This window comes from Rhamphochromis sp. 'chilingali' (genome assembly GCF_963969265.1).
Source record: "Rhamphochromis sp. 'chilingali' genome assembly, chromosome: 1".
NCBI classification, from domain to species: Eukaryota; Metazoa; Chordata; class Actinopteri; order Cichliformes; family Cichlidae; genus Rhamphochromis; species Rhamphochromis sp. 'chilingali'.
The window spans coordinates 53,233,411-53,253,860 of record NC_137929.1 but is presented as its reverse complement, the minus strand read 5'-3'; the positions used below and the strand labels follow the sequence as shown (position 1 = coordinate 53,253,860).

Here is a 20,450-nt window from a genome sequence, read left to right as displayed (position 1 = left end):
AGTATTAGCTTTCTTCATCACTTAAACAAAACATCACTCTTTGTTTTATTATTATTATTATTATTATTATAAAAATTACATTTTCCTTTCTCAAAAAACAGAAAATGAAATTGTAGTTGTTTATGGCTGAGAAGCACAAAACCCCCTTTTTTCCCCCTTTTTTTTGTTTAGCTTTCAAGACAAGAAACTAAGTTTTAACTTTTCTACCTTGTCACCTAAAACAAAGCAAACAACCCAGCTCTCAGCTGGCTCTGAACTTATCATTATCAAGGTCGCATGGTGAGAGCTACTTCAGAAGTCACAGTGCACTGTCAACCCAAATCAGTTGACTGAACTTAAAACATTTGTGGAAACTGATTACCTCAAAAGTTTTAAGTACACAAACTCATCTTTTCTAAGTATGGGGTACTCAAAATTTGTATTTATTGTTAACTTAAAAATTTTAAATTATATTTTTATTTTATTAATTGAGCTTTACTTAAAAACTATATACTTTAATTTTAATATTTTTGTGTTTTTTGTAGTTTACTATTTTGATCCAACACAATGCAATTATATTACAAACTAAATGCAAATTATATGATTATTAATTAAAAGACATTTATTTTTAAATGTTTGAGTGTAGACTAGTAAAAATTTTTTTAGAGAAATTCATTTACTTTACATTTTGTTTATTTAACATTTTTTATGGAAATGTAAAAACATCACTTAGTGTTTTTATAAAACCACTAACATGGACATTGGCACCATAAAGTGAGCATTATAAATTCAATGTAGAACATGTATCTTTTTTATAAAATCACAAAGGACAACATCAGTCCTAATTGCATCTTTCTCAAAATACATAAATTCAAAATAAAAAGTCAAATACTAATCACTTTTGTTTGAAAAAGAAATGAAAAACAATTTTATAAAATGGGTACAAATAAAGATGATCATCTTCCAAATAACCAGGGCAAAGTTAGGTAAACTGATGGAGTTAAATCCACCCAAAGTCTGTAGTAAACTTAAAGTGCTTTAAATAAATTGCTTAAAACAAAGTGCTCAGTAACAGAGTGCATGTCTAACAAACATTGCCTTATATTCCTTCCAGAACTACTCTTTCAGCAACAAATCATTTTTAAGAGCGTGTAGACAGGGTTTCAGAGGTTTGCCATCAACAAGCCCCATGAAGATTTTTTGGACAAAGGTAAATGTGTGAACGAGCTTCCTGGGGTAGTCTAAATGCAGAGCATAGATCAAGCCAAACAATAAAGAAAATGCATCTGCAAATCTGGGAATATCACGCATCACCAAGTCGCCTTCCACCACAACAGCCATGCTTGAGGAAGTAAAATGAACTGGACTGGTCTGGGAAGCGCCGTCGGTAACCACTGTGAGAAGGGCAACTGGAGTGTCAATGAGGGTCGACTCATCCAATGTGTCCGCCTGGAATAGACACAGTATCAATAAGTAAGGTTGGTTTGAGAGAATGTGACAAGCAAGACCTGTAATCTAGCAAAAAATTCAGCAGTGTAGTGGGTTACTTTGTAACGGGTTAGGGTACTCTACTTTTTTGAAAAATGTACATTAACGCGTTAGCTTCTTGCATTACATAATTAGTATGTTTGTTATTTTTCTAAAAAAAAAAAAAAAAAAGAAGTCATTTTTTATTTTATGACTTTATCTCAAAAAGAAACTAAATCTTGACTTCAGCCTTGTTTTTGGGGCCACCTGCAGCGTAGCCGAAGTGCTGTGATACGCCTGTGCCCTGCTCCTGACCTGTGTGTGTTTGTGTGTGAGGGTTTTCTAAAGAGAGGGTATTTTGCTTGTACAATTTGGTAGCTGCTAGGGTATTAAATTGTATTTTTTTAAAAAAAACATGGTGTTTTATCTCACTGGCAGAATTTAAGTGATGCAAAAATACACTTACATTACATGTCTTAAAGAATTCTGGGTCCTCCTCCCGCAGGTATACAGGAAGGGCACGAAGCACTGCAGTGCGTTTCACGTTGATATCAGGCGCCTCCTAAAAAGGGAAAAGAAAAGTTCATTGAACACAAAGTTTTCAGGTGTCATTCTTTGGGGAGAATACATGTTTATGAAACTGCATGACATGTGACTCTACATAATTTTGGAGACATTTCTTTTAAGACACAACCTTTCTGTCTCTTATGACAAAGAGTCTGTATCTTACTCATTTGACAAAAATCCTACACAGTATTTTAAAGTAACATAACAGATCAGAGCTGTAATCTGTATAAAACACAAATGTTCAAAGCAAGGAAAAATTTAGTTTTTATCAGTGAAACTTTTAATTTGTGTTAATTTTATCATTATCAATATTCACCTGAAGATCATAATGATTCAGGATGGTTCGCAGAGCCTCTGATATCTTGCCAGTCCGTGCAGCCTTCTGTCTGTATAGAGCCATAAGTCGTGGTGTGTGTCTGTCAAGTTCAGCGTGGTTCCGCAGGTTAATGTTTGTGACTCGGTGGAACTCCGCACAAATCTAAAGTAAAACAGGACAAAAACATCCAACATGAATCCAAATTACTGACCAAATTTACATCTTATCATTAAAGAGGAATTGCCCAACTTCTGTCTAACCTTGCTTTATAGATGTCCTATAAAGTTTTTTTTTTTCTTTAAATTGGATCCGAACCACAAGCACAAGTGTATCACAAAGCTGAAATATATTTTTGTTTGTTATCTATTATTTATTTATGTGTTATTTATTTATTATCTGAATCTGAAGAGATCTGCTGAACTTGCATTGTTTCATGTTAAACTGAAGAAGAAAAAAAAATCAAAGCACAGATACCTGAGAGTCAAATCGCAGAGCAGGCCATTTCTCTAAGAAGTTCTTTACCATTGGGTTGTCTTGAACAATTTCATGGCGACGAAGTGCGAAGGTAGTCTGCATCAGTTTTTCAATCATTACTTTGTTGGGCTCAGTCTTCTCAACCTCATTTTTTATCTGGACTCTCATATCCTCCAAACTGACCTGATCTTCTCCTCTTGGAAAGTTTGGGAGGTAGTTCACCTCAGCTCTTCTGGCTCTTTTTATGTTTGAGTGGGGATGCTCTCCTTCAGGGTTGTTAACACTCCTCCTGCCAGCGTTGACAGACACCTCCACACATCCAGATCTGGCTAGCTTGGTGCGATAATTTCCCATCTTGAATTTTAAACTGGTCTTCCAACCATAACTTCCATTCCTACTTCCAGGCTCTTTAAGACATGGATGAGTGGTAACAAGAGCTTCTGCTGCCAAACCGACATCTCCATCACTCGGATAGGCTTTGAGGGTGTGCATCGCTGAAGCCATGGTCTCCAAGATGTTGTGCTTTTGGGCTCGAGTCAACTTCAGATGTTTTCCAGACATCTCAAAGGCTCTATTTCCCTCCTCAAGGAGATGTTCAACTTCGTAAGAAAAGGTAGGTACTGGGAAAGTGTCAGGCCAACACTTCAGACGCTGAGCTAAAGGCACATGAGGAAGGATGTCTGTATCAGAACTTGCACAAGAACTGACATCACTTTCAGATCTCACTACTTTTAGTGTGCCCTTCTCCGGCAACTCTTGAATATCCAGTAGGCAGGTAAGTTGCCCATCAAAGTCGGGGTCTTCGTATTGTAAGGTAAACTCAAAGTCCAGCCTTGGGTTGAGCTTCTCACGGAGTATGGTGATTAGTTCTTCCACCGACTCAGGCCGCTTAGTTAGAGAAACCTTCACAACAACATCTGTGGTGAGGTGAACTCTCAGCAGGAACTTTTGGGATACTGCCATCATCCTATGAATAAAACAAGGAATGGAGATGATTTTTAAAAAATGAATCGTCTCATATATAAAAACACTGTACATCATACCATTAACCTTATTATGGTCAGTGATAATTATATACTCAGCCATCATTACAGCTTTCAAAAATTTCAAAAGTACACTGTACATTTCATGACAAAATAAACACTTAGCATGGTAAAAAAAACAACAACAACTTACAATTACTGCTGTTTACTTTGAGTGCAGTCTTGAATTCTATGGCCGATCATCCAACAGTCCAAAACATAGGTAAGAATTTCAGATGTTACAAAGTCACAGGCCATCATTCCATTTAGTCATGGTAAACAGTAACCCTCTTTTAGTTTTAAGTTTTTACCATATAATCAACATTGTCTCACCATGTATAAATTCTGTTAAGTTGGAAAAAAAAAAAAAGAAAAAAAAAAAAAAAGCACAGAATACATATGAATTTACACTGCAGTTATTTTAAAAAACCAAGCCAAACTGCGGGATAAATCTTTGCAAAGACACATTGTTATGCAATAGTACATAATACATCAGTGAGATACTTGTAATATTACACAGAACTTCTACTTACAAACTACTTCTTTTACAGGCTGCTGCTTAAGATAGAAGTTGCCACTGCTAGCTAAGTCACTTTTGAATGATGCTAATGAGAAGAAGAAAAAAACCCGGCCGAACAATGAGGCTGCTGTTGTAAAAACGCCAACTTTCTTGCGTTGGCAATGGGTCGTTAAAATATCACTAAGACACTTTCTTTATGTGCAATTCTTATTAAAACTGTGTTTTAATCGGTTAAAACTGTAAAACTGACGATATCATCGGTTTGAAAAAGAGCGCGAACAACAGCGAACAACAATTCACTACCTGGGTCTGTGCTGTTTAACACAACGGCACATTCAAAAACAAGTTAATGGCTGCAACATATTAATATACTTGCTTTTTTACAGAAAAAATAAACATAACGAAGGTTCCGTTTTACTTACAAGTTTCTCCAAATGTGCTCTCCGGTCGCTCGAGAAGGGCAGCCATATTGAACAGAATTTTCTGTCAACGTCGTTCAGGTTAGAGAGAAAACGTCATGACGTACTTAACGTACAAATGCGGAGCTCGAAAAAAAAACATTTACTCAAAAATCATAATTAAAAAAGCAGTATTTACTCTTAACTTCTAAGCCATGTACAATTATAACTGTTTGAATCGTTAAGAGAACAGAAAAGTTTTAAGTTGTTTCAACTTTGTGACGCATTTCAATTGTTGTATCCACAAACTTTATAAGTCAGGTGGACTGTTGGGGTTTACAGTGTGCTCCTCACTCAAGCAACACGTCAAAAACAAAAACAAAAAGCAAAAAACTCAGCACACTACACAGAGAACAACAGTCAAGACACAACTGAAAATGCTGTTCTTCTTCGTTCTCCTTGAACTTTAGAATAAACTTCATCTGCATTAGTAAATCATATGCCTAATCATTATATGTCACTGTGATCCACGAGTGTGATCACAAAGTTACTTATTTTTCAAACCAAAACAAAAAAGCAAAAACAAATTGCTGACGGCATGAACGCTTTACACACATGAGTCAGGATGCAAAAAAGGCTGCTGCCAAAAACAAATCAGAAGTATGAGGGAAAAAAACTGAGCTCACAGACAGCTGCATGTTTGAGCTCTCATGCAGCTCCTGCTCTAGAAAACGTGTTACTTGCTCATCAGCTTAGCAGTGACCACATATTTAATTCAGCTTCTCACTCTTGTAGCTTTAGCTGTTGTATGCAGGGTTTAGCTTATTAGTTGTTAGTATAGGTGTGCTCTATATCTCAATAATGTCTCATCCAGGATGACAGGTTTTCAAGCAGGTCAAGTGCCTCTATGCACTTAATTAGTTTAGATATTCTCTTTATTTTCTTCGTCTCATATATCATTGTACTGAATTTGAGCAACCTTAAGCTTTATGCAGACTATTTCTAACAATTATCCACCTCACATCATAACTGACTAAGGTTCCTCTTCATATTATTATTATTTCATTATTAATGCTATTATTTTTATAGTGTGTGAATGTGTGTGTGAATGGGTGGATGACAGGTTGTGTAAAGCGCTTTGGGGTCCTTAGGGACTAGAAAAGCGCTATACAAATACAGGCCATTTACCATTATATAACAGCAATATTTTATTTATTTTTTATTTTGTATCCACCAAGGGCTGCGGGTGATCTGCAGTTTCACCCTTTTGCAAGCTGGAGACATTTTCCACACTTTCCTTGGCTGAACAATGACACAACCTTAATATACCTTATGCATCTCTCTATTTCATTTAATATGTGTTTGTGTGAATTATCTGCTTTCATTCATTCTATTCATTCTGGGCATGTCTCATTGTTAATACCAGTTTACAGGTTGTTATCCTTGCTATTATTAGTTTGAATACATTACAGTTAAGCTCTAATGTAATTAAGCCTTTGGTTTATTTAACTTTATTCCTCTTGTATTTATGTGTATTCAGTCGGGTTTGTTTCCAGCCCTTTTTAACCTTCTACTTTGATCTCTGATTTTTCACTTGGTGAGGGATTATTACGTTCTTCCTGATCTGAACTGCTCTCTTCACCTGAGCTACTATCCTGTTCTGAGTCTCAGTCTTCTTTGTTTGTTAATGCTTTTATTCTTTTTTGCCTGTCTGCCTCTCCCTTTCATCTGTCTGGGTGGTGGCAGCCACAGTGGTTGCAGCCAGTCATTCTGTGCTGGGCGTTCTCTGTGTCTTACAGTCACGTGCAAGGCGTCCATTTTTCGTTTCCTTCGTCCTCGTCTAAGAGGGCTGTCAACAGACTTCAGTGCTGGCTTCCCACGGCGTCAGGAATCAGTCCTGCCAGATCCTGGAACAGAGTCACAGATAACAGTTCTGATGTTTCTGCCCCAGCTACGAAGGACCAAAATAATTGTCAAGAGATTTATTCTAAAAGACACTTCTTCAGCTGAGAGTCAGAGAGTAGAAAGTCACACGCTGCAGTTTTTACTTGCAAGGGTGGTCATAGAGCGCTCACATCAGAGTGGGGGCCCTGTGATGTGTTTGCTCTGTTCTTGCACTTGTCTTTATTTATACACAAGAAAAATGAAAACATTTGTTCAGTGGAATGTTGATACGTGAGCATGTGCGTATGTGATTGTGTGTGTGTGTGTGTGCGTGTGTGTGTGTGTGTGTGTGCACGTGTGTGTGTGTGTGTGTGTGTGTGTGTGTGCGTGTGTGTGTGTGTGTGTGTGTGCGAGCGAGGTCAGAACTGCTTGTTCAACTTCCCACTATCGCTGTGGGAAGATTCAGATAAAAATATCAGAACATGTTTTATAAAGAACAATCAGTTCTAAGCAAGGAAAAGGTCATCATGCAGGATTCTATCACATGTAAATTTATATCATTAAAAGCTTATACTGACTACTAAGTACAATTTTCCATTGACAATTAACCTTATGAACAAAATAAAGTTCAACATCAGTAACATAGCACCCACCCAGCTGTATAGAAACTCCGTCATGCTAGCTAGCACCCAGTACGAAGAAGTCAGAATAACGAAAATAAACTCCACTTAAACTTGGTTTATATCTGACCCAGATAGACTGCAGGTTATAACTTCTTAACTGAAGATCAGTTCACCTGACACTCGGGCCGGCAGTCTCTCTTCCTCCTGCATCCCCTTTCCCTCATCCACCTGCTGGCCTCCACCACTTGTTAATGTTACTGAATCTGTGGAAGCTCCGTGATAGCCACCACACGAAGTAACAAATAACGAGCCTATCTAAATCCCAGTAACGACTAACGCGTTCCTGATTTTGGCATAATAACTAGTTACCGTGCTCGTTACCACAATAATAACGTAGTTACTGTAACGCGTTACTTAATAACGCGTTAGTCCCAACACTGGTTGTGTTTACAGACAGAATGAAATGCAAATACTACCCACAACATGAGCTCCTTGTTGAAGGTAATAACAAACTGCTGAAACTATTTTGTGCTTTGGTTTACAAGTGATTTACACAAGTGAACCTGTCCCTGTGTTCATAGTGCTCACTGTTCACCTGATGAATAGACAAGGAATTCTAGAGGGTGATCAGACTGGATTGTCTGGTTTTCAGTGACTCATTAATTCTTGTCTCAGTTCCTGCTCGTCTCCAGTAAGTCACTTCACTTTGACAGCGACAGTTTGGATCACTGTGTCGGAATCTGGGGTCTTTATCTGTGGTAAGTCTATTTTTTTATTTGTTCGTTTTGTTTTTCATTTGTTTTGAGTAAGAGAACAAACAATCAAGAACACAAAACACTAAAAATAAATTTCAAAATTAAAGGTCATAGTCTAAGCTGATCTGTGTTTCTGGTGAGTGTTTGATGGGTCACCTCCAGCCTTGGCTGAGCCTTTGTGCTTTTCTTTAATGTATTTGCCAAATAGAGATAAAATACAGAGCTGACTGCAGCAGCTCAAGAGCTGGAGGAAGGAAAAACGAGATTGAAGAATGTCTACAGAAAACTGAAGGACTTTCAAAGCTATCAAATGAAGGGATTTGAATAATAACAGCTGAGGATAAACAAGTGAAGGCAATAAAGAGACTGAAAGATGAGAAGCAGGGAAACACAGGAACTCAGAAAGTAGCGCAGGCAGATTCCAGGAAATCTAAGATAAGGCGAATTTTCTGTTCAGCCAGAAAGACATGCCAATATCCTCCCAGCAACCAGTCTATTCATTTATGCCCTCCATAATGGGCATTTCTTGATCTATACCTTTTAAATTATTTAAGCTACCCTACTAAGTCCTGATGTACAAAATAGAGAACATCCTGGGCTTTCCATTGATATTGTCACGGTCTGGCTGGCAGACCGTGGGGAGATGGGGAAATAGCACCCAAACGCCGGACTCTTCAGTGCAACAGTGTTTATTTACAAGGTGGTGAAGTAAACAACAATAAATCCCCAGTTTCCCAGACTCCCGTGTAGTGTCTTCTTCCCAAAAGTCCCTGTGTAGTGCTCTCTGCCCCAGTGTCCCTGCACTCCCCGTGCTCACTGCTCCTTCTCGTCCCACACTCCTCCTGAGGGGAAAACAATAGAGGCAGCCGTTACAACTTATCCCAGCAGGCATACACTCACACTTGACTTGACTTGACTTGCTTGAAGACTGACGTGTAGTCAAACGCAATAATCCAGCGTCAGTGGAAGCTCCATCGCTCATCTAAATAGCTCCCCCGACGAGCCCAGATGAGGAGCAGGTGTGCGGCCAGGACTTCGGGTGTGGCCAGCCCTCAAGTTAGGCCACGCCCCCAGGGCTGAAGGTGCCTGTAACTTGGCCACAGCAGAAAGGCAATACACACACATACCTGCCTACATACAGATGTGCCAAGGGGCAGTGCAGACAACACACCAAATAATAATAATAATAATAATAATAATAATAATAATAATAATAATAATAATAATAATAATAATAATAACAACAATAACAACAACAGTCATAGTCCCGCCTGCCCACGGACCCCAAGTCCCCGGAGCCGGGTCCGTGACAGATGTCCTGTGTTTGGGTGGTTTCTTTTAGCTGCAACGAGGCAGGAAGTCACATGAAGTTAAATGGGGATATTAATTTTCTTTTAGTTCTCAATATGATATGTCTAAAACTGTGATCAACAAAATAAATAAATAACCAGGGTGTTGAGGTTAAACAGACTCGAATTCAATACAGTGTAAAGTAGTAGCAGATCCTAAATAAATATTTATTTACAGAGCTTGCCTATAAAAGATAAAAAATGATCTTCTGTGTTATTTATAAATACCTCTATTGCGAATAACGGTCTTAAATCTAACCATTGTCATTGCACTGAGCCTGTGACCCAGTGTTCATGCATTTTCAGGTTTAAATTATCCTCTGGGATTTAGTCCCTAAAAGGTTCATTCTGTTTATCTGGATGTAGCGTTTACAGTGGGAGAAATGTTTCCTCAATCTTCCACTTTCATGAGTGACTTAGATTAGAAGCTAATCTTTCCCATAGAGATTGTAACAACTATTCTGCGACCAGACCTTGTCCTTTGGTCTAACTCCTGAAAACTTGCTTACGTCGCTGAGCTGATGGTACCATGGGAGGATGCAATTAGGAAGCATTTGAGTGTAAGAAACTGCAGTATGCATACTTGGTAGCTGAGGCAGAGGACAGCGGTTGGAAGATCAAGGTCTGCCCAGTGGAAGTGGGGTGCAGGGGCTTTGTTGCCAGTACAACAGCAAAACTACTTAGAGAGACTGGAATCAGAGGACAGGCACAAAGGCAGGCTATAAGAGAATTAAATAACACTGCTGAGAGGACCAGTCACTGGCTATGACTAAAGAGGGCTGACATCACTCGGGCAGCTAAGGTAGTCAGCTAACCGTGAGACACATGCCGAGGATTACTTGACCCATGGTGGGCCTGCCTCAGTAGAGGGCGTCAAAAGGGTAGAATATCTAACACTAGAAAATTTACTGGTTGACTGATACAACTCTCTCAGGGATTCCTGGGGGCTGTGCAGTTAACCTGATGGTAGTGAAACCTAGGGATGGGGATCGTTTAGGTTTTATCCGATACCGGTGCCAAACTGGTACTTTTGAAACGGTGCCGGTGCTTAAACAGTGCTCGAACCGGTGCTTATAGAATGGAGAACACACACTTTGTCCAAAATCCTCTCATGTTCAGCTGTTTTATTGTAAAAAGATAACAATGTTAGCCTTTTCTGCAGCTATAGGCCATATATGGTATCACTCTTGGCTGGAAGCAGTGCTTAAACAATGGAAAAAACACAAACTTTTTCCAAAAACCTCTCATGTTTAACTGTTTTCCACTTTTCTTTGGTCATTTTGGGTGAAGGTAGTGTCTGCCATCAAACAAGAAGACAGCCGCATGTAACACATAGTTACATGCGTGTTTGCTAGTTCACCTTACGTGCATTAATTTAATAACATAAAAAAATATATATGTTACTCTTCTCCTCTCCCCCTCTTTTTCCCTTTTCTGGGAGGCAGTGGGGAAGTAGAGCGTACAGTTCGATCTGGCGAGGAGGTGTGGGATACCAGATCAGGTGCCCCCCTTCTGGCACAGAAATAACAGTTTAACATGAATCAGTGACACTGATCAACCCTGGCAATGCCTCCTTGGATGAGGATGTTTACTGTAAATGGCAAAACACCCAATGAATGCATTGGGTAAAAGGATTGTAAGGATTGTAACATCTCCTTTTACTGAATCAAGCAACTTCTTCAGTCTCCTCCTCCTTTATTTGTGATTTAGTATTGTTCATGGTTCAGTTTCCTTGTTTTTCCATGTCTCTCGTACATGTCTCCCAGTTACTGTTAATCTTGCATGTCTTGAGTCTCTGTCTGTTTCCTGTTTTATTTTGACAGTTCCAAGTCCTGTGTTCAGTGTTTCCAGTTTGCTTCCTCCTTGTCTCAATCCTTGTCAGATTTGTTCCAGCTGTGTTTTCGTCCTGTGTCTCATTCCATTGTTATTATTTGTGTATTTAGACTCTGTTATTTCCTCTGCACATTGTTGCGTTGTCCCATGTTGCTGTGTTGTTTCTCTGTGTTCCTTGAAGCTGTGAATTTCCTCCTGGTTTGTCTAGTTCTAGTTTACCAATTTCCCTGTTTTCTAGTTTTAGTTCCTTGTTTCTAGTTTGCAGTTTTGGTTTCGTGTCTCCAATTTACCATATTTTAGGACCATAAAGAGCACCGGATTATTAAGCACGCTGCCGATGAACGGGTCTGATTTCATACATAAGGCACATCAGATTAAAAGGCACATTAACCCTTTAAAACCGATCAGAGCGGGCACGCTCTGTTTTGCGTAACTATTTTTAAGCTGGCGCAAAAATTTTTTTTGCATATGAAACTGGAGGAGTTGTACTTACATCTTATGCCATCAGCTTGTCCTAGGTCACAGTTTTCTTCCACATAAAGCTTTGCAAAAAACTGCATAAAAAGCGCTTGCAGGAACAAAAACAAAATATTCCAGAAACACGCTTTGCCGATCCGATCAGCTGTTCATAACACTTCCTACGTCCATCAGCATGAACTATCGCATGTCCGCCATGACCTACCCAAAACGTGACGTGACGTCATTTTCGTGGAAATGTAGTTTTTTACCATCAGGGCCTCATGAGCCTATACAGGTGTTTTTAAAAGTTATGTTTGACTTTATGACTTTCTGTGTCATTTCTGGGATGCTTAGGACTCATATTACACTGCTGGAAATAGTTTATTTTGATGCATATGCTGCTTTTTTTTGCAAATTTGCATCATAATATCTATTTTAGTTTTTCCTGCAGTATATAAAAATTGGTGTATTTCAAAAATAAAACTATGAAGACACTCAAAATAAATTTCCTGTGGTAGGAAACTATTTTGTGCAACTTTTTTGTATTTACAGTTTTGAGGGATAAGCCTCTTAAATTTCTCTAACTAGAAATATATGTTAAAAAAGCAAAAACGATTTTCAATTTTTTTGTAGTTTATTGCACTTTTTTGCAATTTATGTAGTTACTATAAACTTAATGCATACATATTATTAAAACTTAGGCTGTAATGGTTGTATTGATGTATAGCAACTTGAAATGCTCCCCAAAATGGCTCCACAGCATGTAAAAATATAATATAAGCTCTGGCGGACTTGGTTCTATGGTAGGTCTTAAAGGGTTAAGCAAAACAAACAAGTCAGATAAGTCAAAAAAGTTAGCATTCATCCCCCAGCTTCACTGTGTTTATGTTATGCTAACATAGCTGTCACTAGTGATCACGGAGCACATCATTATATACCAGGTAGTCCAACTTCAGTAACCCTACAAACATCACTGATGTTTAGTTTTCTGTCTTCATTTCTGTCGAATTTATGTTGAAGTGATAACAGAGCTGTACGTTTGAATTTTTAAGAAATCTCTTAGTCAGAACATGGTATATCATGTTTAGATGGAAACTAGTGAGCTAACTTCCTGCTAGCTTCTAACTACAGTAAATTTAATAAATTCCGTTTTCATGGATGCCTAGATGTTAAACGTAATTGTTACACCCAGTAAAGCAGCAACGCTGATCATTTTATTAGAGAGGAAATAATTTAGACAGTTTTCAACTCGTTTGACTTTGGGACCTGGAGAAGACGGAGTTTGGACCCAGATTACTCCGAAAGGCTCCTGCCTACGGTAGCCGTAATGCTCCGACAATCCATCAAGTGGTGCGGCTTCCAAAGTCGTACTAAAACATTTTCTGACAGATCTTTGAGCGCCGTGTACCGCATAAGTTTGGTTCAAGGTCATTAAGCACAATCAGAATACATATAAGGTGCACTGGATTATCAGGCGCACTGTCGATTTTTGTGAAAACTCAAGGATTTTAAGTGTGTCTTAGGGTGCAGAAAATAAGGTAGTGTTGTAGTTTTTACAATGAAATTAAGCTCCTTCTTCATGTTGTTCTTATGAGTATTGAGTCCTGTTTTTGGGTTGTCATCCTGCCTTGCACAGCACATTTACATGACAACCTCACTGTTACAACATCCATCCATCCATCCATCTTCATCCGCTTTGTCCGGGGCCGGGTCGCGGGGGCAGCAGCCTAAGCAAAGAGGCCCAGACCTCCCTCTCCCCAGCCACCTCCTCCAGCTTATCCGGGGGAATACCAAGGCGTTCCCAGGCCAGCCGAGAGATATAATCTCTCCAGCGTGTCCTGGGTCTGCCCCGGGGCCTCCTCCCGGTGGGACATGCCTGGAACACCTCACCCAGGAGGCGCCCAGGGGGCATCCTTGTCAGATGCCCGAACCACCTCAGCTGGCTCCTTTCGATGTGGAGCAGCAGCTGCTCTACTCTGAGCCCCTCCCGGATGGCCGAACTTCTCACCCTATCTCTAAGGGAGAGGCCAGCCACCCTTCGGAGGAAGCTCATTTCTGCCGCTTGTATCCGCGATCTCGTTCTTTCGGTCACTACTCACAGCTCGTGGCCATAGGTGAGGGTAGGGACGTAGATCGACCGGTAAATTGAGAGCTTCGCTTTTACACTCAGCTCCCTCTTCACCACGACGGACCGGTGCAGCGTCCGCATTACTGCAGCTGCAGCCCCAATCCGTCTGTCGATCTCCGGCTCCCTTCTCCCATCACTCGCGAACAAGACCCCGAGATACTTGAACTCCTCCACTTGGGGCAGGAACTCATCCCCGACCCGGAGTGGGCACTCCACCCTTTTCCGGCTGAGAACCATGGCCTCAGATTTGGAGGTGCTGATCCTCATTCCCGCTGCTTCACACTCGGCTGCGAACCGTTCCAGTGCGAGCTGGAGCCCCTCACCCAATGAAGCCAACAGAACCACATCATCTGCAAAAATCAGAGATGAGATTCTGAAGCCACCAAAGCGAAAGCCCTCCGCCACTTGGCTGCGCCTAGAAATCCTGTCCATAAAAATTATGAACAGAACCGGAGACAAAGGGCAGCCCTGGCGGAGCCCATCACCCACCGGGAACGAGTCCGACTTATTGCCGGCAATGCGAACCAAGCTCTTGCAACGGTTGTATAGCGATCGAATGGCCCGTAGCAATGGGCCAGACACCCCATATTCCCGCAACACCTCCCACAGGACACCCCGAGGGACACGGTCGAATGCCTTCTCCAAGTCCACAAAACACATGTAGACTGGTTGGGCAAACTCCCATGCACCCTCAAGTATCCTGGAGAGGATAAAGAGCTGGTCCAGTGTTCCACGACCAGGACGAAAACCGCATTGTTCCTCCTGTATCCGAGGTTCGACTAACGGACGAACTCTCCTTTCCAGCACCCTGGCATAGACTTTCCCAGGGAGGCTGAGGAGTGTGATCCCCCTGTAGTTGGAACACACCCTCCGGTCCCCTTTCTTAAAGATGGGGACCACCACCCCGGTCTGCCAGTCCACAGGTACTGCCCCTGATCTCCACGCAACATTGCAGAGGCGTGTCAACCAGGACAGCCCTACAACGTCCAGAGCCTTCAGGAACTTGGGGCGGACCTCATCAACACCAGGGGCTCTGCCACCAAGGAGTTGTTTAACTGCCTCAGTGACCTCGCCTCCGGAAATTGGCGGGTCATTCCCCTCATCCCCAGACTCTGCTTCCTCCTCGGAAGACGTGTCAGTGGGATTAAGGAGGTCCTCGAAGTATTCCTTCCACCGCCTGACAATTTTCTCAGTCGACGTCAGCAGCGCTCCGCCAGCACTATACACAGTGCAGGTAGAGCACCGCTTTCCCCTCCTGAGACGTCTGACGGTTTGCCAGAATCTCTTCGAGGCAGTCCGAAAGTCTTTTTCCATGGCCTCTCCGAACTCCTCCCACACCCGAGTTTTTGCTTCAGCCACTGCCCGAGCCGCATTCCGCTTGGCCTGTCGATACCTGTCGGCTCCGGAGTCCCACAGGCTAACCAAGCCCGATAGGACTCCTTCTTCAGCCTGGTGGCTCCCTTCACCCCTGGTGTCCACCATTTGGTTCGGGGATTACCACCACGGCAGGCACCAACCACCTTGCGGCCGCAGCTCAATGCAGCAGCTTCGGCAATGGAGACGCTGAACATGGTCCATTCGGACTCAATGTCCCCAGTCTCCCTCGGAATGCTGTTGAAGCTCTGCCGGAGGTGTGCGTTGAAGATCTCGCGGACTGGGGCCTCTGCTAGACGTTCCCAGCACACCCTCACTACGCGTTTAGCTGCACCAGGTCTGTCCAGCGTCTTCCCCCGCCACCTGATCCAACTCACCACCAGGTGGTGATCAGTTGACAGCTCAGCCCCTCTCTTTACCCGAGTGTCCAGAACATATGGTCGCAGATCTGCTGATACGATTACAAAATCGATCATCGACCTACGGCCTAGAGCGTCCTGGTGCCACGTGCACTTATGGACACTCTTATGTTACAACATCTGCCATAAAATCCTCAAAAACATATATGGAAAAAAACATAGGTTTTGTCAGTTTTTTCATAGATAAGTAATGATTCAAATGTTTAAACTGGCATTTAAAGCGTTCAAACCTTGAAAATTATTTAATGTTTGATCATTTTGAAAAGCGCTCAAGTTGGCTATTTTTGGGGAAAAAGGACAGAAAAAAATATTACTGTATTAGGATTTTATGAAAGATATTGTCAGTGTACATTTTTGTCTACAAAGGTGTTGCAATGGTGCAAAATTTGAGGAGAACATAAGGGCTAAAACAGATATTTTGTGTCCTTTTATTTGTCTAACAAAAATGTGATAATATAAACTGTAACTGCCCACCAGAGACTAAAGACTCTCTGGCCTTAAGTACGAATTGCCTGGGTGCCTCCTCTCTGTGGAGAAATAGCTCTACACAGAGGTGGTACATAAGGCTGGAAAGAGGGTAGGATGCCCACAAAGGCAAAAGAGCCAGTAAACTCTAAATGCTCTGATATGCCATATCAAACAAGCCTCATTAAACAAGGGACAGATTGTCCTTTATCAATGATTAACAGTTAAGGTTCTTCTGTAGTTGCCCCAGTTGCCTCAAGATGCTTTATATGTCTACAATTGTGATGTGAAAAGCTAAATCATAATTGTTTATAGTGGTTATTTGTATGAATAATGTTCAATTTTCTGTGCCTTCTAGGATTTTTTTCCCATATTTTTCACTTCAGTCTACATCTACAATGTTTTTCCGGAAGGATGGACGATGCTGTAAAATGCCCCTTGGGGCCATCTGTGTCTTCCTTTTTCATCACTTTATTTTTTTCTTTCACTTAGCACAGTTTTGTGGAGGTAATTAAGTCTTATCGTTATGGTGTTACACAAATTATGCAACACATCTAAGTCTATTAATTACTCAAATATTTCTGTTATTGATTAAATGTCACCCATTTCATTTATGCCACAGGCTAAAACAGCAAATGTAAAACACCTGGGCTTCTGAACCTCGGTTTAAAATAATCTAATCAGAAACTAATAAAACAAGGTTTGGTAACTTTCTCAAAAATGACAAGTATTTGTAATTTTCCTTTAGGTGTGTCTCAGGTGGTTGGTCCATCTGAGCCAGTTGTGGCAATAGTTGGTGATGACACTGTGTTACCATGCCATCTGGATCCTGCTGTGAATGCTGCTGATATGACAGTAGAGTGGACACGATCTGACCTCACACCTAAATTTGTGCATGTTTGGCGGGACGGCGTGGAGCTCGTGAATAAAAAAAATGAAGCCTACATGGAAAGAACATCACTACCCATTAACAACCTGAAGCTCGGAGACATTTCACTAAAACTCTCCAAAGTGAAACTGTCAGATAGGGGATCATACAAATGCTTCAGTCCTGCGCTTAGTGGACAAGCTAGTGTTGAGCTTGTTGTTGGTAAGTGGAGATATAGTCTTTGCACAGAAAGCTCAAAATGAGATCTAATGTTGGAAATCATCAGTCATTATTTAGTTTAGAAAAAAAAAAACATTGTTAGTAGTAAAAAATCACAAGGGTAAAAAATACAGAATAGTAGAATAGTGTTTTTCATGTCACTGTTAAATGGTTTAAATACAGCTGGTGTACAAGTATTCAGTGCATTTGCAATAAATTTAATAGCCCTTTAGTGTTGCTACTAGTTATGGTGACCAATGTGTTTTCCCTTTTCAAAATTAGGTGTAGTTTCATCACTTACCATCACTGTAATGAGGAACAGTGAGGACAGCGGTAAAGTGGTGTTACAGTGTGAGTCTGCAGGCTGGTATCCAGAGCCTGAGCTGCTGTGGTTGGACGGTGAGGGAAACCTCCTCTCTGCTGGACCTACAGAGACCCTCAGAGGTCCTGATGACCTCTATACTGTCAGCAGCAGAGTGACTGTGGAGAAGAGACACAGCAACAACATCACCTGCAGAGTCCAACAGAGGAACACCAACCAGAGCAGAGAGACACACATACATGTTCCAGGTAAAAAAATCAAACACACAAAGTATTTAGTTATAGTTATATGTATTTTTTTGTGTAAAATATTCTGTGTGTTCTCATTCCAGGTGATTTATTTAACCCCTCATGTAGTTCTGCGGCTCACATCACCATTGCTGTTGTTGTGACAGTCTTGCTAATTCTTGCAGTTGTCTTAGTTGTGTGGAAATATCGTTCTAAACACCGAGGTACAGTATCTTGTTGTAAAAAGTGACAAAAAAAATATTTTCTTAAAAAAATTATAGGATAATAGATTTCTGTGAATTTAAATGACTTTCTTTTGTACAACAGGAAGAAACTTCACAAGAACGTCCTCTGATCACAGATCACTTCAGCTCGACACTGAGGAGAAAGGAGAAACAAAGCATCTCACCGAAGACAGTGTTGACACTGGTGACATAAATACAAAACAAGAAAATCTTGAGGCTCAAAAAGAAAAACAAGCATTAGACAAATTTCATTTGTTAACGGCGGTTAACTTATTAATGAATCATAAATTTAATTTAGAAAAAGATATTGATGAACTTACTTCCGAAGTGCGGGAGCTAGAGAAACAGCAAGATAAAAATCAGAGTCAACTGGTAACAAATATGCAACCAACAGAACAAAATAATATACAGTCTGCAAAAATAAATCAAGATGAGGAAACAAAACTTATTTTTCGTTCAATGAAGCAAGCTCTTGATAAAAAAATACACGAAAACGAATCAGTAGTGTATGCGGTTCAGGTAATGTCAGAGAAGAAGGAAGAATTAGACAAGACTTTAGAAACAATTCTTGAACAGTTGGAGAAAATAAAGAACAGAAATGAAGTTCAAATGTAACTCCAATCAGACAGACCAGAGGCATAAAAGTAAAGCCTAAAACAGTCACATTATTCATTTAATGAAGAGTCTCTAACATTGACATAACCACTACAGGAAAGAGTTCATAAATAAAACAACATCAACAGCAGCAGCTGAAGTAAAGAGAAGATGACTTTTATTTCTTCCACAGAAGAGACCCTGTCATCACCAGATTAACACAGTAGAAGGCATTGGTTGAGTTGCCCCACTCACACAATGTTTAAAATAACTCAGTGACCTCTAGTGGCCATAAGATTTATGACAACAGTATATGAGTAGATACCGATGCAAGATAGAGTTGTCTGTGTCAAGGAAATGGCATTTTTGTGTGGCTTTTTTCTTTTCTTATTGGTAATGACAACCCAACACTGGTGATGACCTTAATATAAACTGAATATTAGTGCATTTTGGTGCCATGTACCAGTTCATACATTCACATTCTACATCACAGTTTCCAAATCTATTTGTTATCTGATTGCTTTCTGTCTTTAATTTTGTCTTTCTAAAGCTAAAGTTTTGCTTTGGATATACTGCAAGTGTGTAGTTCTATTTTGTTTAAGAAAAAAAAATTCACAAAGGTTGTGTCAAGATGTCAAATAAGACATTAAAACGTGTAAAATAAGTTAGTACCGTGACAGCAGAATTCACATTATCAGCAGAATGTACCATCACTATTAAATGCACCAGATATTTAAAGATAGTTATGATCTGTCACATGATGTCATGTTTTTAAGCCTGGTGTGTGTGTGTGTGTGGTTACAAGTGAAACTATCATTACCAGTCAGTGTATTAATAGCTCTTCATATCAGCAGCATCTTCTAGTTGACAGTAAAAGATGAACTGTTATGCTGAATGGACATCTCTTAATAAACAAACTCTGATGAACAGAGTAATAACCACATGAGAAAATTTCCAGTTCAGCTTATTTCCAGTTAATAGCTACTTCAATACATGGTGGCTATATAAAAAACTGTAAATGTAAACAGTGATGTCTTTAAAAAGTTACTGTCTTCAACAGTTTCGTAATACATTTACTGCAAGCTGAAAGTTGTACAAAGTAGGCACAAGTACCCAGCTGATACTTTACAAGTCATCTTGGAGGATGTTTTTACTGTACAGTTCTTAAACATTGCAAGGTGACAGATGTGGTAGAAAGAAAAAACACATCAAGTCTCTCCATTAACCTGATGTTTCAGTGCTTATATCTTCATTGGACGAGACAGATGAGGTGACTTGGATATCTAACGATCTTAATTTCATTTTTCCCCTAAAATGCAACAGTTGTCAAAAAAGGTTATTTCACAGATAAAACAGTACTTCTCCGTCCATCAGCCTAAGCTCTTCTTTCGACTATTCCCTTTGAGATTTGCCACAGTGGATTACTGATCTCCATCTCACCCTGTGCCTAGCTTCCTCTTCCATCACACCAGCACAAAAATGACATAGAAACACAGAAAAATGTTTTTTTATGAATGTGTTTGTTAAAAGGGGGAATGAAACATGGTGTATAGAGTCCATTTACTTTTCACCATCTTTAAATCATAAAACATGTCTCACTACTACCTTGGAGTACTAAATGTTGCCCTTTAACATTGATTTTCCACCTGTACTGCTAAAAAAATATTTGTGTCCTTTACGTTCTTTGGTGACTAAACAAAGGAGGTTTGTGATGTTGATGTTATCACATTCATTTTGCATGCAAAAGTTTCCTGATTTGAAACCAGGAGGAGAAAAAAATACAACTTGGAGTACTTCTAGTGCTGGTCACAATGCTGAAGAAATAGCTCTGTTGTGTGAGGAAAGAATTCTGAGATTAAATACCTTACTATGTCAATTCACTATAGCAACAATAAATAATTATATTAACCACAAATGAGTTGTTAGGCCAGTGTTTTTAATAA

At 40.2% G+C, this 20,450-nt stretch overlaps 2 protein-coding genes and 1 long non-coding RNA gene across 3 annotated transcripts; 1 reads left to right on the top strand and 2 right to left on the bottom strand.

Moving 5' to 3' along the window:
* Positions 1 to 1,095: 1,095 nt before the first annotated feature.
* On the bottom strand, positions 1,096 to 3,295 carry LOC308408832 (uncharacterized protein; the record flags this gene model as incomplete). The annotated part of the gene is made up of 4 exons (XM_080901240.1): positions 1,096 to 1,428; positions 1,913 to 2,008; positions 2,330 to 2,491; positions 2,804 to 3,295. 4 exons carry the CDS (start codon positions 3,293 to 3,295, stop codon positions 1,096 to 1,098), a joined length of 1,083 nt encoding a protein of 360 aa, XP_080757366.1.
* An 8-nt stretch (positions 3,296 to 3,303) lies between these two features.
* On the bottom strand, positions 3,304 to 5,006 carry LOC308406438. The gene is made up of 3 exons (XR_013973540.1): positions 4,768 to 5,006; positions 3,980 to 4,015; positions 3,304 to 3,770 (listed from the first exon to the last, which is right to left on the bottom strand). It is a non-coding gene; the product is annotated as an uncharacterized lncRNA (long non-coding RNA).
* A 2,927-nt stretch (positions 5,007 to 7,933) lies between these two features.
* LOC308395378 (butyrophilin subfamily 2 member A2-like) lies at positions 7,934 to 19,386 on the top strand. The gene is made up of 6 exons (XM_080880205.1): positions 7,934 to 8,008; positions 16,391 to 16,539; positions 16,781 to 17,122; positions 17,402 to 17,689; positions 17,773 to 17,892; positions 17,996 to 19,386. Exons 2-6 carry the CDS (start codon positions 16,431 to 16,433, stop codon positions 18,526 to 18,528), a joined length of 1,392 nt encoding a protein of 463 aa, XP_080736331.1. The 5' UTR covers positions 7,934 to 8,008; positions 16,391 to 16,430; the 3' UTR covers positions 18,529 to 19,386.
* The last annotated feature ends 1,064 nt before the right edge of the window (positions 19,387 to 20,450 follow it).